This window comes from Sebastes fasciatus, chromosome 6 (assembly GCF_043250625.1).
Source record: "Sebastes fasciatus isolate fSebFas1 chromosome 6, fSebFas1.pri, whole genome shotgun sequence".
Classification (NCBI taxonomy): Eukaryota; Metazoa; Chordata; class Actinopteri; order Perciformes; family Sebastidae; genus Sebastes; species Sebastes fasciatus.
This window is the reverse complement of record NC_133800.1, coordinates 34,558,409-34,579,266: the sequence shown is the minus strand read 5'-3', so window position 1 is coordinate 34,579,266 and position 20,858 is coordinate 34,558,409. Positions and strand designations below refer to the sequence as shown.

The 20,858-nt window shown below is 40.6% G+C and overlaps 1 protein-coding gene and 1 long non-coding RNA gene across 4 annotated transcripts in view; one reads left to right on the top strand and one right to left on the bottom strand.

Annotated features, from left to right (window-relative positions):
• Nucleotides 1–20,858, bottom strand: part of LOC141769934 (uncharacterized) — a 368,813-nt gene that overhangs the window by 181,683 nt on the left and 166,272 nt on the right. The gene's annotated exons all lie outside the window — the stretch shown is intronic.
• Nucleotides 1–20,858, top strand: part of fras1 (Fraser extracellular matrix complex subunit 1) — a 310,338-nt gene that overhangs the window by 240,909 nt on the left and 48,571 nt on the right. For 2 of the 3 annotated variants that reach the window (XM_074639459.1, XM_074639458.1), the window contains exons 32-40: nt 90–204; nt 1,175–1,312; nt 5,011–5,043; nt 9,142–9,273; nt 9,610–9,738; nt 10,586–10,833; nt 11,474–11,625; nt 14,460–14,622; nt 16,243–16,375. In XM_074639459.1, coding sequence (XP_074495560.1) covers nt 90–204; nt 1,175–1,312; nt 5,011–5,043; nt 9,142–9,273; nt 9,610–9,738; nt 10,586–10,833; nt 11,474–11,625; nt 14,460–14,622; nt 16,243–16,375 — 1,243 coding nt within the window. The remainder of the gene's footprint in view (nt 1–89; nt 205–1,174; nt 1,313–5,010; nt 5,044–9,141; nt 9,274–9,609; nt 9,739–10,585; nt 10,834–11,473; nt 11,626–14,459; nt 14,623–16,242; nt 16,376–20,858) is intronic. The other variant, XM_074639460.1, reaches the window with a different exon arrangement.

Sequence of the window (20,858 nt, the reverse complement as noted above, 5' to 3'; positions counted from 1 at the left end):
TCTGTTTTTACCTCAGTTCTCACCTCTGCTTGTGTGTATATGTGTGTGTGTACATCGGTCTGTGTGTGTGTGTGTGTGTGTGTGTGCAGGCTCTGGAGGATAGGGTGACGGAGATAACACCTTCAGCTCTGTCCTTCGTCGACTCTGAGACTCCCAGCGAGAAGCTCATCTACAACATCACCAAACCTCTACCGCCAGGACAAGGTCAGCCACACACACACACACACACACACACACACACACACACACACACACACACACACACACACTGAGCTTTTCCCTCGTAATGTGGAAAAGATTAAAAGGATTAAAATCTAAGTTGTGTCAGGGGGCAGGAGCTTTATAATTAGACACAATGAGTGAGCTTCTGAGCTTCTGTTTGATTCTGGCCTCACAGTTAAATGTGTTAAGCTACACTGTTCCCATGAGCAAGGCACTTTGACCCATAGGTTGACCTGCAGCGATGGAGCTGCACATCTATTTCCTACTAATAAAGACAACTGTTAGAAAAGACGATGATTTAATATTCTTGTATGAGTAATTTAGGAGAACTTCAGCTTTAATGCTGCGAGTTTATCTTTTCCTATCTAGGGATACAAGCCGGAAACTAACAACCTGTTGTTCATCAGCTTTCTTCAGCGGCATCCCCACCCTCCAGAGTTATTAAATTACGTCTTTCCATCTGGACTTTTTTACTCGAATGAGTGTCGATTTCCTTTCTGCTGACTGTAATGTGCCCGGTCTTCAGAACTGGAGCTATTAATTTCAGCGTCGGACCATCTGACAGGCCGGTGTGTCATTTTCTACTCTCCGGCTAATGAAAGGGAAAAACGATTTACAATGGGTCATATTCATCAACTAATGGACTGATAAATCTGTGTAGGAATCACTTTGAACGGAGCCAATGAGGAGGAGGACAGAGTCGGGTTAAACAGCAGCGTTTTGTCATCAACGTTTTATTTTCTGAAATTAGATTTGAGATATTTGTTCTGAGTTAAATGTTCTTCCTAAAGACTTTTTCATCAGTCTTTAGTGAAGCGTTATCTGTCCAATAAAACTTTCTCTGGCTCTGTCTGCTGAGCAAATCAGACCATTTGTGCCCTCCAGAACAGCTTCGCCCCTGAGAAGCAAGTCAGAATGTAATACTCTCTCTTCCTGTGCTGCTCGTCCTCAGGTGCGATCGAGCATCGGGACCGACCGTACGTACCGGTGAAACATTTCACTCAAGCCGACGTCAACAACGGAAAGCTCGTCTACAGACCGCCGCAGGCCCCGTCACACCTCCAGGAGCTCTACCAGTACTCCTTTATTGGTGAGACACACACACCGCTTTCACACACTCACAAGACAGTGTGTCATTTTCTTTAACAATGAAAAATATTCAATATTAAAAAAAACATACATGAATAAATAATTATGCCTATGAAATAAATCCTGAAATAAATAAATGAGGCAATAAATATACAATATAGAAGTAAATATAAATATATTAATGAGTCAATATAGTCCACTAAATAAATTCATAAATAAATATGGCTATGAAATAAATCCTGAAATAGATAAATGAGGAAATAAATATATAAATAAATGTAAATATAAATATATGAATGAGTCGATATGGTTCAATAAATGAATGAATAAATAAATAAATAAATATGGATGTGAAATAAATCCTGAAATATAAAAATGAGGAAATAAATATGTAAATAAACATAAATATAAATATTTAAATGGGTCAATATAGTTCAATAAACGAATGAATAAATAAATAAATAAATATGGCTATGAAAGAAATCCTGAAACTTTTATTTCACAGCTTTTTTCTTTCTTTCTGTCATATTCAAATGAATGTGGCGTGGTTATCTCACAGATTCATTATATTTTTATTTATTTATTGCCTTACTTATTTATTTCATAGGCATATTTGTTTGTTTATTTATTTATTTAATATTGAATAAAATGGCATTCCATGTGATTACAATGATAATGTGATTAACACAAGCATACATATTCACACACGCTAACCCTCAGCTCCTGTATAAATACACTGATCATTTAATTTAATTAGGAGAACTTGCCCGCTGTGTGTTTGGGTAAATAGTGTAACTTTTGGGAGACTGACCAGTTGGTCAACTTGACCATTATATGATGAGAACATCCAATGTTGCACAAAATCAAACTGTTTGTTGGCTTCAGGATGTAAAACTTCAGTATTACAGATTCGGTATCAAAAGAAAAAAAAAAGAATAATTTAAAAATCAGTGTTGAGCTCTTGTTTTATTAAATCGCCTCTGGGTATTTACATCGTGAATATCAGACATAATTAATCTGAACTGGCTGCAGCGGGCAGGTCTATATCTGAAGTGTTTCAGCCGAGCAGCCACATATTGATCTGTTGCTGAGCAGTCTGCCGTCGCCCACCACAAACACTTTCTCTGGAGACAAAATCAGCAACCCAAGTTCACAACACTGTATTAGCTTCCTAGATTTACCACAAAAAAAAACAGGGGATTTATCCGCCGCGTGTTATGTTCAGGTGATTTATTATTCATAGAGCTGCTGCAAGCTCTCAATTTCTCATGACTTGAATATGTCACCTACTGTCACTCACTTTGGTGTTTTGTTAAAGGGGCTCTCCAATCATTTCACAAGTCAGAGTCAATCTAGTAGACACATGGAGCGCTGCTCAGCCTGTGGAAACAGATGTCTTCTATATCAGAATATCTCAAGCCTGAGAAAACGACTGAAGTGATTACTCAAGTAACACTTGAGTTATCTCGGCTTTATACTCGGAGACGGCATATTTATTAACAGAATGTCTGCGTTATAAACTACAGACGACAGAGAACGGCGTTTGAACGTTGTTCATTAGAAAGAAACTATCTGAAGTGTGTTTCAGTAATCGTTTGCCATGTCCGCTTATATTGGTTGGTGGATTTAAGATGGAACGCATTTACAATCATCTGCAGACTTCAAAAAATATTATTACATGATGAATTTTGAAACAGTTGTTAGCCTAACTGTCTGTTCATTGTAGTCACTTGGCCTCATGCACCAATTAATATCATGCATTGCCACCCAACCTTTGTTCACTTGCTCCCGGAGGGTTGCTGCACCGAATTCGACTGTTATCAGCTCATTAAATGTGCGTTATCAGTCGTTAAAAGCCTCATAGATGTGGGTCAGTAGGGGCCTGCTACACCTACTATGTTGTAAAAGTGAAAGCGAAACTTAAACTCAACACGTTCTAACACGTGAAACTGAATGAAACATTTTGAAACTTTGAACTCAAATAAAACAGCTTGTTTAGGTTTAGACAACAAAACTACTTCATTAAGTTTAGGGGGAAAAATTTGTTTTGGCTTAAAATAACTACTTTGGAAAAAATGAATGTGAAACTTAAAGGTCTTATTGATAAAATTTTATGTAGATGAATATTTAAGAAAAAAAAGAGCTGTAAGAAAGGTTGCGATTAAAAGTATAACTTTTCCTGAAAAAAAAAAATATATTATGACTGTGAATTAATCATTTAAAAATGAGCTTTTAAAATACATCTGTATATCAACATAAAACGGGCTCAGACTACTAGATACCGATGTTCAGCCCAGATTATCTGGTCAGGTGAGGGATTTACAGATACATTACAGTAGGCGAGATTGGAGCAAATATGATTAAAAAAAGTTATTTTAACGGTTGCTATATGGTGACAGTAGTACATGAAACAGGTAACCTGAAAAAAATCATGTTCCTTGGTGTCCTCCGGTGCTCCTAACGGCATCTGCAAGATTTCACAGACCGGAGGAAAACAAGCAGTCAGAGCTGATCTGAGGTCTGCTGTCCAGCTGCCGTCTATGAGAGCCGGCTGTCAGTCACTCGCAAACTCCGACCAAACGGTCAAACTAGGCAGCGCTGATAAAATATTAATCAATATTATGTTACGTTAATGCCTAAACTTCTGTGTTTGTTTTTATTCCTCCACACCAGTAACCAGAGGATTATGTTTTCGGGTTGTCGGTCTGTCTGTCCGTCCCAATCTCAGGAACGCCTGTAGTGAATTTGGCACAAAAGTTCACTTGGACTCAATGATGAACTGATAAGAATTTGGTGGCTAAACGTCAAGGTCACTCATGACATAACAGGATAAAACTATGAAATGATGACATTGGATGTGAACTGTAACTTGACTGGTTGGCAGAGGCATACAACTGTGAGGCGGTAATTCTAGTTTATCACGGTAAAGCCTCACTACAGCAAACGTCACGTCAGTCTCCGTTTGGTTTACATCTGAGATCACATGAGGTGGTGCGTTGCTCCTTCTGGCACCATCATTTTAATAATATCCTGTGGTGTGTAATGCGTCATTGTTTCAGATCTTGTAATGTGTGCATGTTTGAGATTAGAGAGAAGAACATCTGTGAGGTTTCTCTTTATGTGTGTGTGATGCAACACTATTTAAAAATTGGTCATGATGTTAAAACTCCTGTAGTCTGAGCTCGGCTTCAGAGAGCTCTTATCTTGATGATGACTCAGTATCCATTGGGCACAGAAACACTCTTTGAATTGTTAAGGTTTGGTTTAAGTTTTTTTCAGGTCATTTAGCACAACTCTGCCCTAGATTGTAAAATCCCTGATCATATATACTGTATATTATCATCTTAGCATACGGGATGAATATTTAAACAAGAAGAGTGGAATTTAAAAAACAATCTGAGGACGGCTGAGACGTTTTCAAAGTGAATTTCTTTAAGAGACGCACGTTCCAAAAAATAACCCATAATCCCAGATCAAAGATGACTTTAGTTTCTGTTAATCTGGGTTTGTGGAGCTCTAGAGGAGAGCTTTGCGTCAGTAAATCATCCACAGCGCCTCCCGACTTTTATGCATTATAGCGTCATCCGTTCAGGTTTTATGTTCCCTGCACCGCCCCGTCAGCTCTGCCTGAATCCACCGTTTTTTACTTTTATCACCTCACAGCTCTAAAAGTTTTATTTTTTTTTTAAACCCCAACAGGTCTGCCGGAGTCGCTGAGCGTCTATTTCACAGGTAAATACTTCATCTTCCTCAATTTAGAGAGGAGGAGGAGGAGGAGGAGGAGAGAGAGGAGGCAAAATTGTTTCCTCTCTCCTCTGTTCCCCACATCCACCTCATCTCTCTTCTCCATCCTCCATCCTCGTCTCATTTTCCCCCCACACCTCCTACTCCATCCTCAATCTTCTCCTCCCGGCTGCTCCCGTCTACCACTGATATCTCTGACTGAAATATTTGTCTTCTCTTCAATCTCCTCTCCATCTCTTATTTTCTCTCCCCGCTCCGTTGTACTTTTATCTCCGTTGTGTTTTCATCTTTCTTGTTGTGACATGTTTTCTTACTTAAGGCTCCTCTTGCTCCTCTTCTCTGACCTCAATTTCTCTCGTTCTCTCCTTTCCTGTCCCCTGCACTCTCATTTGCTCTCCCTTGAGCTCCTTACCTGTTTCTGTTCTCTTCCTTTTAAAGGGCGGGTCCATTATTCTTTCGTTTTTTTAGGTTGTTATATCACTCTGTGGCTTTCCCAGTGGTGTTCCTTGTGTATTTAAATCCAAAGTACGTATGTTTTAGTGTCTATTTTCCCAACAAGCCCCTCTAAAACCTTTTATCCACGTGACCTGACGTAGGCTTCTGCATGATGATGCTGCTGCATGTACTGTATATATACATCCTTATAGTCAGTGTATTAACGTCACAAACACTAACTTAGATGGAGGTCAGCATGCTCCCAGTTTGGAGAAGCAGAAGGCACGGAAGCTAAGCAATGTGCTGCTGTGGACGCCACGTTAGTTCAGATCTGAAAGTCACACAATAACACAAACTAATAACTAACTGATCGATGCAGCGGTAGACCAGCGACTCCTTCTGAGAGGTAAAATTACTGTTTTTGTTTGGTGGCTTTGAAGAGAGCGATATAACGGGTTCAGGGCTGTCTGACGGCGAGGTAAAGCGGTGAAAATATTCTAAATATAGCGTATATGTTGTTTGAATATTGATTTTTTTGAGGTGGCTAAAATACGTTTACCACCGCCGCTTTACCTCGCCATCAGACAGCCCTTTCCAACAGTAACTGAAGCCGTTATATCGCTCTCTTCAAAGCCACCAGACTCCGTTCACAAAACATTTTACCCCCCAGAATGCGGGAGTATACATACAACCTCACTTTAAATCAAAACTAACCCTTTCAGTTATTTCCAAACTTAAAAAAACGTTCCAAAATACAAAAACAGCTAGTGCTAGCATTCACATTATTCATAACCTTATTGATTAGTGTCATTTAGCAACCTACGTTGCTGCTTTTTGCTAACGGCTGAGTGGGCGTTTCCATTTGGAAAAAAACAGAACAGACCCAACCTTTAATCTTCACCATTAATGTCCTTTCTCTTTCCTCTCCTTGGTTTTTTCCTCTCATCTCCAGATTCCTCTCGTCTCCTCTCCTTGAATCCTTCACCTTTCCTCCTCTTTCCTCCACTCTGTTGCTCTCATCATTGCATTTTCCCATCTTCTTCTCAACACTAAATCTCTCCTCTCTTTCTTCACTCCTGTACTACTTCCTCTGCAGTTCACCTCTGTCACTTCGCTCTTTGTTACACTCAATCACTTTCACACCGATCTGGCTCGACTGTGATCTTCAGATCCACTTTGATTTTATCTTCTGGCTCTTTGACCTTTGACCTGATAAATCTCCTCTGTTTGCTACACGTTTGATGAAGTGCCTCCGCACTCTGCCTCAATCCTCAACAGAAGCTGTGTGAAGCTGAATGAGTGTTTACGGGTGATCGGAGACGTCACCAAAGTGCTTTTCACTTTAGTGGAGACCTTGAGGCGCACACACACACACACACACACACACACACACACACACACACACACACACACTCCATCCATCCTGCTTCACTTTTGTCTTTAAAGGGAAACTAAGTAAAAGACAGTCAACAGTCAATTACGGCTCTGTGGTGCAAAAGATAAAAGTATACTTACCCAAGTCTTTCTGAGATACTTGTACTTAACTTGAGTATTCACATTTTGTGGAAGGTTATATTTCTACTCTTCTACATTTGAGAGGTAAATATTGTATTGACATGATTTGTCATTTGATAATTCGATCAAGCAGCATTTAAATTCTTCAGTAAAGTCGTTTCTCAAGCAAAAATTGCCAAACATTCTCAGGTTCAGCTTCTTATTTCTTCCGTAATAATTTATTAGGAGTAACATTGGGTGTATAGAAACATACAAATAGATCACAAATGTAAATTATTGTCCCGCCATGTCTTGGTATTTTTCCCCCAAAGCCCGCTCCCACCCAACCCTCACCTACTGCAAAAAGGAAAAAGAATAAAAAACAAAGTTAAATTCAATTTTAAAAAAGAAAATAAGATAAAAATTGATAAATAAATGCAGCTTCTTAAATGTAATAATTTGCTGCTTCTCTCATATTTCACATTAAAATTTTATAATTTTTTTTGTTTTGGACTGTTTGGAACTTGTGTTGTAAAAATTTCACAATTTTCTTACATTTTGTGGACCAAAGGATAAATGGATTCTTTGAAAAAGTGATTGAAGGATTAAACAGAAAATGCAAAATTCATTAGTTGCAGCTGGGGTTGCAATATTCTGTGAATATTCAAGGTGGAAACTATACATATATATATATACAGTATATATATATATATATATATTTATATATATATATATATTATGAGCATTGTTGAAGGAACCACTTTCATTGCCAATGACTGCTTTGCTGAAATTGATAAATGACAACTAAAGAACCTTGAATGTCATATATAGCAGATAAAAACAAACATTTTACCGTTTCATAAGCAGACATTGTTGTAAACGCTTCTACTAGAAATGAAAATATCAATCAAACAACAATTTGTTGGAGTTGAACTTTAATTAAATAAGTTGACGTATTTAACATTGTATTGAACTTAAACAATAAAAAACATTCCCTATGACCTTCCCTCCACACTAAAAGACTTCTCTCCAAAAAACTTCTAAGGCCTCCATATCCTCTCCATGAACGTCCTCCATGTCAGATTTTATGTGTATTTTACCCCAAAATAAGTTTGCTATTAAAAGATGCAATTCTTATATTGAAATTGCGGAAAAGAACTTAACTTCCCTTGGAAAATTTCTGGAAATTTAGCGACCCTTTGCAACCCTAGTTGCCGCCCTACACTACATTAATAAGATAAGATAAGATAAGATATTCCTTTATTAGTCCCACAGTGTGGACATTTGCATTAATGGCTACTGATGGTTACTATGCAGATCAAGGTTTCACATATAAATCCTATGATATGCTTATTTATTGTTAGTAGGTTAAACTACCATATTGTATAATGCTGTCAAATTTAACTCCACTTGGACCAGCAACAAAATGAAAACTCTACTTACACGTTAAAGCATCAGTAATATCACTCTGTGAAAGGGGCTATTTATCAACATGAGTAGTTTACATGTCGAGACTTAATTGGAAGGAGTATTAGAAGTATGTCCATGCATTAAAAGTAATTTGCTCTACAGCCTTCCAACGTTGTCTCTCATAGCTTTTGGTAATCGTTCTATAATTACATGTTGCTGCACATACACACTTCTTTAAATACTTCATCAAATATAGAAGAAAATATTGTCAAACTCTGTCCGTCTGAAATATGAGCTATCACCGAACGTGATAATTGGCTTGTTGTTCTTTCTGTGTTGGTTAATTGTTTTTTTTAAGGTTATGTGTAGAAGTGACAAATGGAGCCAATACAGCCGATAATCCCGCCAAAAGATTTAATGAGTGTAACGAGTTTCCACCTGAATCCCTGATAAATTGTTTCAGGGGTTTGGTTAATTGATTCATGGAGATTTTTAATTATAGCTGCTGTGATCATGTGTGTTTTTTTTTTCTCTCTTTCTCTTATTAATAATCTTGTTTTTAGTGAGTCGACTCGAGGAAGCTGATTAGCTTTTTCCCCCGTTTTTATCCTTCAGAATATCCCTCAGTAAAGGAGCTGAGGAGATAATTAGCATCAGAGGTGTCTTTGCTTATCCGATTCATTTCCTTGTTGTTCTGTGTGTGCATTTTTCTCATGTTTTGTGTGTTCGCTTCCGTTGTTTTCACAGTGTCGGACGGTGAACACACCACTCCTGAGTTGGACTTTGCCGTCCTGCTGCTGTCGAACCATCAGCAGCCGCCGGTGTTTCAGGTTCTGGACCCGCTGCTGGAGGTCAGCGTGGGAGGACAGGCCCCCATCGGTAAGAGAAGTATAGACACACACACACACACACACATAAAACACACATTTCCGAGAAGACAGCCTGCGGTGAAGAGGTCCAGTAAGTGATGAAGTGGTCTGTGTGAGGTAATGAGCTCTGAAGTACAACCCTGATGAGCAACAATACTGGAGAAAGAGCTGTGTGTGTGTGTGTGTGTGTGTGTGTGTGTGTGTGTGTGTGTGTGAGTGTGTTTGTGTTTACAGTCCGGTACAGACAGTTAATTTTCTCCTTCTCCTGCTTCATCTCTCTCAACACTCCTTTACTCCTCTATGTGTGTGTGTGTGTGTGTGTGTGTGTGTGTGTTGTTGTGTGTAGGTGGTCAGCAGCTGGCAGTGAGCGACGCTGACACGGCTCCAGATGAGCTGGAGTTTGAGCTGGTGGAGGCGCCCGTCTACGGAGAGCTGGTTAAGACCGACGGCAACGCTCACACCACCATGACCAACGGTGAGATGATACAAACACACACACACACATTCTGCAACACGGACATATGAAAAGTTGATAATGTCACACAAAGCTTTCAACGTTGCCATGGTAATCAACCTCCTAATCAGCTGTTAGTATTTCCTCCAGCTGTTCTGGTAGATTCTGACGCAACTTCCAATATTGATTTTTAAGTAAAGATACTGGCATCATAAGAAACTAGAGAACCTAATGAATCCATCGGTACCAGCCATGTCATACTAGCTTGTAGTGTAGGAGGTTAAATAACACTCCAAACGTACGCTAAATTTTGGCAAGAAAAAACTAACATGTCCATTTTCAGAGGGGTCCCTTGACCTCTGACCTCCAGATCAGTGAATGTAAATGGGTTCTATGGGTACCCACGAGTCTCCCCTTTACAGACATGCCCACTTTATGATAATCACATGCAGTTTGGGGCAAGTCATAGTCAAGTCAGCACACTGACACACTGACAGCTGTTGTTGCCTGTTGGGCTGCAGTTTGCCATGTTATGATTGGAGCATATTGTTTTATGCTAAATGCAGTACCTGTGAGGGTTTCTGGACAATATCTGTCATTGTATTGTGTTGTTAATTGATTTCCAGTAATACATATATACATACATTTGCATAAAACAGCATATTTGCCCACTCCGAAGTTGATAAGAGTATTAAATACTTGACAAATCTCCCTTTAAGGTACATTTTGAACAGATAAAAAAATGTGTGATTAATTGGTGATTAATCACGATTAGATATTTTAATTGATTGACAGGCCTAGTAGTTACACAGAAAAACTCAAACCAACAGTCAAAACGCCTCCGTTCACACCTTCTCCGTCCCATCAGGTGACATCTTCACCTTCAGCGACATCACCCGCAACGTCCTGCTGTACCGACACACCGGCCTCACCACCCAGGAAGACGCCATCACCTTCTCCGTCAGCGACGGCATCTCCATGGCGGTCATCGTGGTGCAGGTGGAGGTGCTGGGCGCCGGGGGCGACGGGCCCCAACGGGACCCAGCAGCAACACTGTCGCTGGAAGTGGGCGAGAAGAGCAGCACCGTGATCCGGCGCTCACACCTGGCTTACACTGTGAGTTGAACAGAGATGAATGGTGGCTATAACTGTTCTGAGATAGTAGAGATTTATGTTGGCTTGAAGATTAGATTTTTTATACTCTGTACATTGAGTCAGTTAAGATGCTATTTCAGGTTTTGTTTTGAAGAAAATTACATGAGACAGCAGAAGTTCTCTTTGACAAAGAAAGACATAAAATCATCAATATTAAAAAGCATTTTTTATGTAATATCAGTCACTTTTTTTTAACAGGAAAGCAAATCTTCATCTCCTGGGTCAATGCAAATTTAGCAAACAAGCACGCTGTGCAATGTAACATACATCCCATTACAGTACATTATAGCTTTGCTTGCCCTTTAGCATCTGCAAATGCATTTTACATTAGTAGTGGACCAAATACATTATGGCATAAATTATTGCTGTTATTGACAATTAGTTTTTTCCCTTTTCCATTAACATTTCAAAATTTGAAAAAGAAGCAACTGTTCAGGTTTATCTTGTTTACAGTCATCTGTAGAATACTCTTATAATCAAGACCATTTGTTAGTTCAGGTGATCACACTTTGAGAATCTGATTTGAGGTCTGTTTTGCTGTTGAGATGAATTTGGGATCACAGTAAAAGGTTAGTTGTGACGGTGATCGTCTCTCTAACAGGACAACACGTCCCCAGACGACCAGATTCAGATCCAGTTGGTGTCGGTGCCGATGTACGGCATCCTGACGAGGAGCGAGTCCCAGCAGGAGCACCAGGAGCTGAGGGAGTACTCCTCCTTCACCATGGAGGACATCAGCAAGCACAGGATCAGGTAGGAGGGACGACAGGCAGTCTGTTCGAGGTTTAAGACACTATGGGACCTATCTTTCACCCGGCGCAAAGCGGCACAAAGCACAGCGTAACTGTCATTTCTGGTTTCAGACTGACTCAGTTGTCATTTTCACACCCAGCGCCCACGTTGTGTAAGTAGCAAATGTACTTGCATTCATCTGTGCACCGATGGGCGTGTTGGTTTTAAAATGAACCGCTTTGTTGTTGCATTGCTATCTGGAGGCAGCAGAGAGCGATTGTGCCGTTGACCAACAAAAACCTGGTCTAAAGTCTGGTGCAGTGTTGTCCTGCTATTTAAAGGGCTCATTATTCAGATAGTAAGATGCGTCAACAGGCCGGTTCTCAACACGCGTTCACTCTGCTTGTTACACACACAGGGACGCAGCAGCACTCCTCCTCCTCAGTTAAACACAGCGTCGGCTCTAGAACAATGGTTTTATTTATGTGAAGGAAAACACAAAAGGTGACAATTCAGAATATAATGAAGTACGGCTCTCAGGCATTCTGTGTTGCTCAACCTGCAGCACTGTGACCAGAGGGATGACGGTGCACACACGCCTCTGTGGCGGCCCCTCTCATCATCCCTCTGTGTTTGAGTGTAGACGTCGGCTACTTCAAAGTTTAAACAGCCGCATTTTGAGGCTGATGGATCCGCACGTTACGCACCTCCTCTCTGGCAGTGCACGACTGCAAGCGTGTGCGTAAAGCAGCCTCCAGACGATCCTGCTCAGCCGGTCCGAGCCCCCCCCCGTGGGTTGCATCGGATACAGTTTTCATTATTGATCAATACTTGTTTATCATATTTAGCCTAGTGCTTATTATCATATATGAATTTTGCTCCCCTGGGCCTCCTGCACCGGTTAAACAGGTTATCGGTGCATTTGCTCAGATGCAGTCAGATGGAGTTGCTGATGGGTCAGAGGAGACGACAGAGGCAGAGGGCAACGACCACATACTTTACATCTGCTCACACACTATCACTTCACGTTTCCTCAGCAGAAAACCGCTCCCTTCTTTAATCTGCCGAATCCGCTTTTTAAATAGCAATGCAGACAATTTGCAGGTACACCTGGCTTTTAAGGGGAACGGGAGATGACACTCTGATTGGTTTAATTCCTGTTACGCCCAAAACACACCTATAATTAATTAAGAGACTAAATACAACCCCTTTGCCTGTTGCGCCTTACTTTGCGCCCAGATTATGCGTCGCTTAACTAGCAAAAGTTGAGCTGGACACGCCCTAAATGCACTTCAGACCATGCGCAATAGATCGTTTAAATAGGGCCCTAAATGTAGAATGAGTTCATGCAAACCTCATCAAATCCAAATATAAAGTCAGGAGTATTTTTATAATTTCCACCAGGGTGAGACTGATGTATTGAGCTTTTTTTGGTTCTTCATGATCTCACCTTAGAGTGTGTTTCTCCTCTCTTTTTTTGTTTATTAAATAGCTGCGTCCAGAGAAATCATTACGGTGTGATTTGGAAGTATTTTACTTATCTTCGAAGGCAAGAGTCTCTAAAACTAGCAATGAAAAGCGCCCAAAAGAATATTCTTGGTTTCAGCGCAGGGTTTTTAGTTTCCCATGATGGTTTAAATGCTACTTCAGAGGCTTATAAAAACAGAATATCAGCATAAAACCTGCAGCTATTAACCAAAAATGACTTTGAAAAACCCAGAAGCAGTCGTTGTAAAAGCAATAAAGGTTCTTGAGGGTCCAGAAGAGAGTGAATTAGCGCCTTTTTAGTTCTTCAATCGAAAAAAAAAAAATGCTCAAAGAGTTCTGTTAACAGCTCCCTCACGATGACAACTTCTTTTTTACGAACTATAAATGTGGATCCCAATTTTTCCTTGACCTGCAGACATGTTGGCTTTTAAAAAGTGTTTCAGAAGAGTGTAGAATCCTTCAACAAAAGTTAAAACATGAAAACTACTCAGATCGAAGTCAAGAGCCGGAAAGAGTGATGATATGCTTTTGGTTCGCTGAAGCACTGACAGCCTTTAATAAAGAGGCTCTTTTAAAAGAAAAGTCTGGTGTTGATTTCCACTCTGAGAGAGATAAAAATGGGCTTTGAGGGTTCTTCACGCTGCAGTCGTAGTCATGATCAATTTCTCTGATTGCAGCTCCAGTCGGTGGGGATCATGTTCCCCTCACAGCCGAGGACGATGTCGTAACAGCTTGCTGAGACACTTTGCTTTCCTTCAATCTAACGTTTCTCTCTGCAAACATTAACAAAACAAAACTAATGAATAAGCAGGAAATCATTTCGTATCCTTCCCCCCCCCCCATTACGCTCTGTGACTCAGTGACTGTTGACACAAGCAATGCCAATTAGCATCACTCTGATATTACCTGCAAGAGGTACTGAGGCCCCATATGAGAGGCGCTGAGATGAAATATAAATATTCACATGCTAACTGCTTCATTTCCATAATGCGGGCCCTGATTAGCTTTAGCGCAGGACGATCCTCCGGGGGCAATCTGCAAATCGCCCGTATTAGTTTTGTCTCCGCGGCGTTGGCTCGTACAAACAAGAGCCGGGAATTGTTTTATGAGAATTAAATGGGATTAGAGAAGTATACCGGTATGGATTTGAATTTTATTAGTGCTTTGCAGATTAGCAGCTGCATCGTTGTGGGAGGTCGAAAGCAAAGCTTTCCCAAGTCCTCTTACCAGTCCAGGATTAGACACATTTATGTATTCATTAAAAGAGAATTATCATATCAAAACAAATTAGTTATTAAACAACATGCAATCAGCGTAACAATTACCTCCTCAGACAACAAATCTAACCAGCGTCTCTCCATCTACAGGTACATCACTTCCCTGGAGACGGGCAGCCAGCCGGTCACCGACATCTTCCACTTTGTTGTTTACGACGGAGACAACAATCGCCTTGACAACCAGATGTGCACCATCACCATCACCTCCACGCCCAGACAGCCGCCGGTGGTCACAGTCCGCAGCGGCATCAAGGTAGTCGCACATTTATATACAGAGTACACACATGAGAAATATAATAATATAATATATAAACAGTACAGAAACACTCACACAGGACCAATTCTGAAATGATCCTAATATATAAAAGATTACAGTTTTATGGCTGGTACAGTACACAAATAGTCTTGTACACACAAACTGCACACTGTTATTTCCTCTCCATTACCCCGCCTGCTCAGAAGAGACTAAAATCCTCAAATACTCTTTTGAGGGTTTTTTTAAAAAGCAGCTACAGAAACAGTCATTAACGTGACAAACGAAGTGAAGGAAACCATCGCACATGTTGTCCTTCAGATAGCGTCACACCAGCCTGGTTAGTGACACTGCTAGAATGTAACGAAGTACATTTACATACCAATCTGAGGTACTTGTACTTTATGTGAGTCTTTTCTTTTTCTGCCACTTTCTACTTCGGCTGCACAACATTTCCTGACAGCTTTAGTTACTTTACAATTTAAGAGTTTTGCACACAAAACATGTGAAGAGCTTCTAAAACCAGAGCTGTCGAAGTTAACGCGATGATAACGCGTTAATGTAAATTAGTTTTCATGCCACTAATTTCTTTGGATTAACACAACTTGAGTGAAGCTAGAGTGAAGATACTGGTACCATATGAAACTAGAAATGGGACTTGGATCTACTGTATAAGATGGGAATAAATGAACAGTAACAATCACATACATTATTGAAAAGAATTATTGAAACATGTGAACAAAAACCTTTTATCTGAATCCTGTGTCGTTAGTTATGTGAAGGTCATTCATTCACTTGTTGGACCCATTATTATAAATAGCTTGTATTACCGCCGTCTGTCTGTGCTGCATCTTTTCTGATCTCTCCCTTTCACTGATTTTGAACGTCATCAGTACATGAAGTTATCAGTCAGACTTTATTCGACCTGTGTTCCTACAACAGTTGCAACTAGCTAACGTGTAATAAATAGGGCTGTGAAAATTAACGCAATAATAACGTGTTAACGCAAATTCGTTTTAACGCCACAAATTTCTAAGCTAGAGAGATGATACTGCTATCATATGAAACTAGAAAACCTAAGGAATCAATTGGCACGAACCATGTCATACTAGGTTGTCAGGAAGGAGGCTAAATAACCCTCCAAGCTGGATAGTAGTGGTCATTGTTTTGTGTTGGTAATTGATTTCCAATAATACATTTATACATGCATTTGCATAAAGCAGCATATTTGTCCACTCCCATGTTGATAAGAGTATTAAATACTTGACAAATCTCCTTTAAGGTACAATTTGAACAGATAAAAAATGTGCGATTAGTTTGCGGCAGCCCTAAAACATGAAGTCATCAGTCAGTCCTTATTGGACCTGATGGTGCTGTGTTGCAACTAGCTAAAAAAACAAAAACATATAGAGAGAGTTTTGACAGTTTCTTCTGAGGAGCTAGGGGGAATAAAAGGTCTAACATGTCTACTTACATCCAAATGTCTGACCATTCAGATCCTAACCTTTACTTGTGTCTTGATAAAAACAACCTCATCCTCCGTCTGCAACGTTGTCGATGTAAATATGATCCGTAAAGGAAAAAAACATCGGGACCAACGGGACGTGTTTTGTTGTGTAGGTCCAGGAAGGCGGCCGAGTGCAGCTGACTACACATCACATCACGGTGTCGGACCTGGACACGCCCAGGAAGGACCTGCTGGTTTGGCTCGTCAGTCCTCCGAAGTACGGCTTCATCGAAAACACCAACAGAGGTGAGGCCTTCTTCTGTATGTGTGTGTTTTAGCATTGTGAGGTTTAGATTTGAACATTGTTTCATGTGAGGTTTCAAATCAGAACATGAGCAGACGAAACATCCTGTACTCTCTATATGAGCACATGTGACACAGTTCTACTCCTGTGTGCATCTACTGTACACACCTGCATCACTCCAAATCATTTTCACATTTCTATTTATGTCACCCTCGTACGCTTCGCTGTCCCGGGTTGAATTCCCCGCGGTGCGGTCGCCATCTGTCACAGCTTGATTATGTTGTAGATTAGCGCCGCCAGATAGCCGGCTACAGATGGAGCCATTGTTGAAGTCCCAACGTTGACTGCATGCTCGCTCAACCGCCGCTCTACTTTCTCCCGTCCCTCCGAGGAACGGTTTGTGAAAAATGTAAAAGGTGAGATGAGTTGAAAAGGAACTGATCCCCACTGGGACAATGTACCGTTGTGAGAGCAGAATGGATGTTTATGAGTTTCATGATTCACATATAGTATATAGTATATTCACCCATATGAACTACATACATACATTTCTGAGGTATGACGAACAAAATACTGCATAACAATAACACAAACCGGTTTAGGAGATGCTTTGCATTAAAGGGCGCACTAACAATAGATGCTATTGAGTTGCATCATGGGAAACGTGGGATTTATCTCAAACTATGCTGGATAGATTTTTGGCTGAACCGCCGAAGACCCTACAAAGTCTGTCACTGAGTGATGAAGTTACACGATTGGTCGGCCGAGTGTTGGAGTTTCCTCATTGGCCGTTGCTCTTTCAAAATGAAAAGGCGGTTCCCCTCATCGGTGCGAGGGCTCCTCTATCGGCGCATTTCCATCAGATCTGGTGATGGAGGGCGTCTCAACGTTTTCCATTCAAGTCCTATGGGAAGCAGGAGTAGCAGTCGCTCAGTGCATGGTGGTTGGAGAGGGTCTAAATCATCCAGCGCGACTCGTCCGACTTACGAAACTTGGACCAAGCTGTCAAACTAGGCGATCTAGTTCATCTTAAAATGTTTTCAGAAGTAGATTTTGGTGGATTGTTTAGACGGAATAACAGAAAGTTTACAAGCAGGCCGCAGTGTTGTTTGAAACATCGAGCAGAAAACCAGAAACCAATCAGGTGCATTCCACGATCGGGTACATCATCGCTTAAACGGCCAGTTGAGTGGAGCAGTGCGTCCCCTAGTGTCCTCGCTGGACCTGGTGGACATGTACCGCTGGATTTAACATTATAGACATGACCACTGACTATTAGTGGAACAATTTAGCCACAAATTCACAAACTGACCGTACACGGTCCAGACATATACTCGGTTTAGAGTATATGTAAGTCCCCCAACTTTATGGAAGTGTAATGCTAAATTGCTGCAGAAAAAAATAACAAAAACATCATAACACTCACTAGTGATCAAGATCTTTACGACACTACCACTTTTTGGCCACCAAAATCATCACAAAGTGAAAGTTCCTTGTAGTTGCTTTAACAGCCTGTATTAAGTTAAAAGACGCTGCCCTCCAGCAGCAGAAGACGACCACACTGAGTTGATATGTGTAGCAGCACTTTTCATTTTTAATAACAGGTGTGAAGCCAGAGTAATTCAAATTAGTCTACTACATGCAAGAAAGAGTAATGTGCAGATGTAATGAAGGATGAATGCATGGATGTCTGCTGCAGTAGATGAGCAGCTGTTCTCCAGTCTTCTGGCTCCGTGTCCTTGGCGGCTGCTGGAGCAGAGGGACGGACCGTCGTTGGTATTCAGCGGAGTCGGACTGACTGGATTGCTGCTGTCACCGGAGGCACCAAGGAGGCCAGCCGGTGTCACCGTCAATGTGTTGCCTGTTTGCCTCGACGAATCCGACATGCACAGGTTGTGTGTTGACGTGCAGATGCACGGAAACACACATTCACCCACATGTTGATGTTTTGGATTTGCATGATTTCATTACAGAATAGAATACACACCTACATACGTGTGATGTATTTATATGCAAAACAGCTTCTAGCAAAACATTTACATTTGTGTGGTGAGCACAGAAACAGGCGCACATACATAAAGACATCCTCTAACATTATGCATTTTAATTATAATAGCTGGTGCAGACGCATTTAAGCACACATACAGAGTGACATATAACAGTGCCTATTTACATTTTTAAATAATAATTAGCCTGAGGTTATAGCAGTGTTAGTTGGTCCATCAAGTCCAGAGTGAAACATCTTGAAGGAACAGTGTGTAACATTTAGTAATGGGCTAGCATGACAGTTCACAGAGCGAGCTAAACACCCGATCTAAACACGCTACTCTATTGGCAGGAATGTAATATAATATTTATACTGTTAAGAATGGTTTCTTTGGTCTATAATCGCCTTAAAATATGAATCGTTGTGTTTTCGTTACCTTAGAATGAGCCGTTTATATCTACATAGGGATCTATCTTCATCTTCACGGAGCCGGCCGCCATGTTTCTACGGTAGCCCAGAACGGACAAAACAAACACTGGCTCTAGAGAGGGACATTCGCGTTTTCACGTTTTCACTTCAGCCACCGTAGTTCTCCTTCACGCTGGGCACACGGGAGAAGTTTCAGGCCCTGTTCAGACCTGGTATTAACATGCTTCCTGTGTGATCCGATCACAAGTGGACAGCTCTAAGTACGTCTGTTCACACCTGGAATCAGAATGCGTCTCCACATGCGTCTTCAGTGGCCACTTGTGATCCGATCTCACTTCCCCGCTCTATATGCAAATAAACACGTATTAAACACACGGCTAATACAGCTCTGTGCAAAGCACCAGAACAAAAACACCAACACATCTCCGACTGTATGATAATAATGCACCTCGCGTGCCTAGTCTGATAGTCTGTAGATGATGTAACCTATAGATAAGATATATTTTTAATAAAAGACAGTTGTACCGAGAGGATACAGTAGAGCACAGAAGCCGTTTCCATGCTGCGAGGCGTCTGCATGTCTGTTCACCTGAGGAGCTCAGAGACACGCTGATCCCAGCAGGACGTCAGTTGAGTAGGCGCTCCTTAACATTCACTACACACTGCTAAAACTATGTGGCCATATGTGGCCCAGACCACCTCTGAATGTGGTCTGAAAGATCCGATCTCAACGCGTCTTGGGTGCGTTCACACCTTTACTTAGAGCTGCTCCGATCACTGAAGACGGATGTTAATACCAGGTCTGAACAGGGCCTCTGTTGGTTGCAGTCTGTAACCTCAAACACTACACACTGCACCTTTAATACCAAACGGACAGATTTCTTTTAAATTTGCAGTGGATATTCAGGTCAAATTAAAGTCAATTTAAATGTATTTATATGCCTAAAATTACAAGTTTGTCTCCTAATGCTTAACAAGCTGTTCAACATACGACACCCTCCATCCTCAGAGGCTCTTTTTCAATGAGGAGAAACGCCACACACACAAGTTTTAATCAGCAAAAAAATACCCTGACCTTTCCGCTGGCTTCAGTGCCAGAAATATCCAATTTGAATGGTTCGCCATGAAAGTTTACTGAGCATATTATCGCATATTACGGAGGATGAACCTTTTTCATTTTGGACCCTTTGTAACACTTTCTGAGCCCAAATGTCAAAGCGATTGTACAAAGGCCAAATTTACACTCCGGATATCTCATCATTTATTGGATTGCTGTGCAATTTGCTGAGTAAATTCATGCTCGTCACGGGATGAACCTTCTTAATGAACCTCTAGTCTCTGGTGTCCCCACAACTAGAACAGCTCTAAAAACAGCAACTGTGTTTGTTCCATGCAACGCTTCAGTATTGTGATGTAAGAGAACAGCCTCAGGAGCAGCAAGCGGGGTTTTTTATTAAATGATCTATCTCTCATTCATTAATTTATTTAATTCAACATGATAATTAACACATTATGCACAAGTGTTCGGTCACACGACTGGTACGTTCATTCATACAGACTGGATTGTAGTTATTTTTTAAATTTATTTTGTTACACAGTCCTCAGCAAAATAGGATTATTAAAAAGTATCCAGAGGTCTTAAATGTATTCAATACAAAGATATTCATTAAATTATTACTTTAAAACAATCATAAACTTAAAAGTTAAAGTCTCAGAAATATTTAAAGGTATGAAAAGCAGTTGTAACTAGTGCTGTCAATCAATTAAAATATTTAATTTTAAATTAATCCTACATTTTTATCTGTTCAAAATGTACCTTAAAGGGAGATTTGTCAAGTATTTAATACTCTTATCAACATGGGTGTGCGCAAATATCCTGCTTTATGCAAATATATGTATATATTTATTATTGGAAATCAATTAACAACACAAAACAATGACAGATATTGTCCTCGTACTGTCTGCCTGAATATACCTGTACTCACCCTCTGTCTGAAACGCTCCGTTTTAGTGCATTTCAACAGAATTGCGTTGCTATCCAACAGCTTGGGTCCATGTTTACTTCCTGT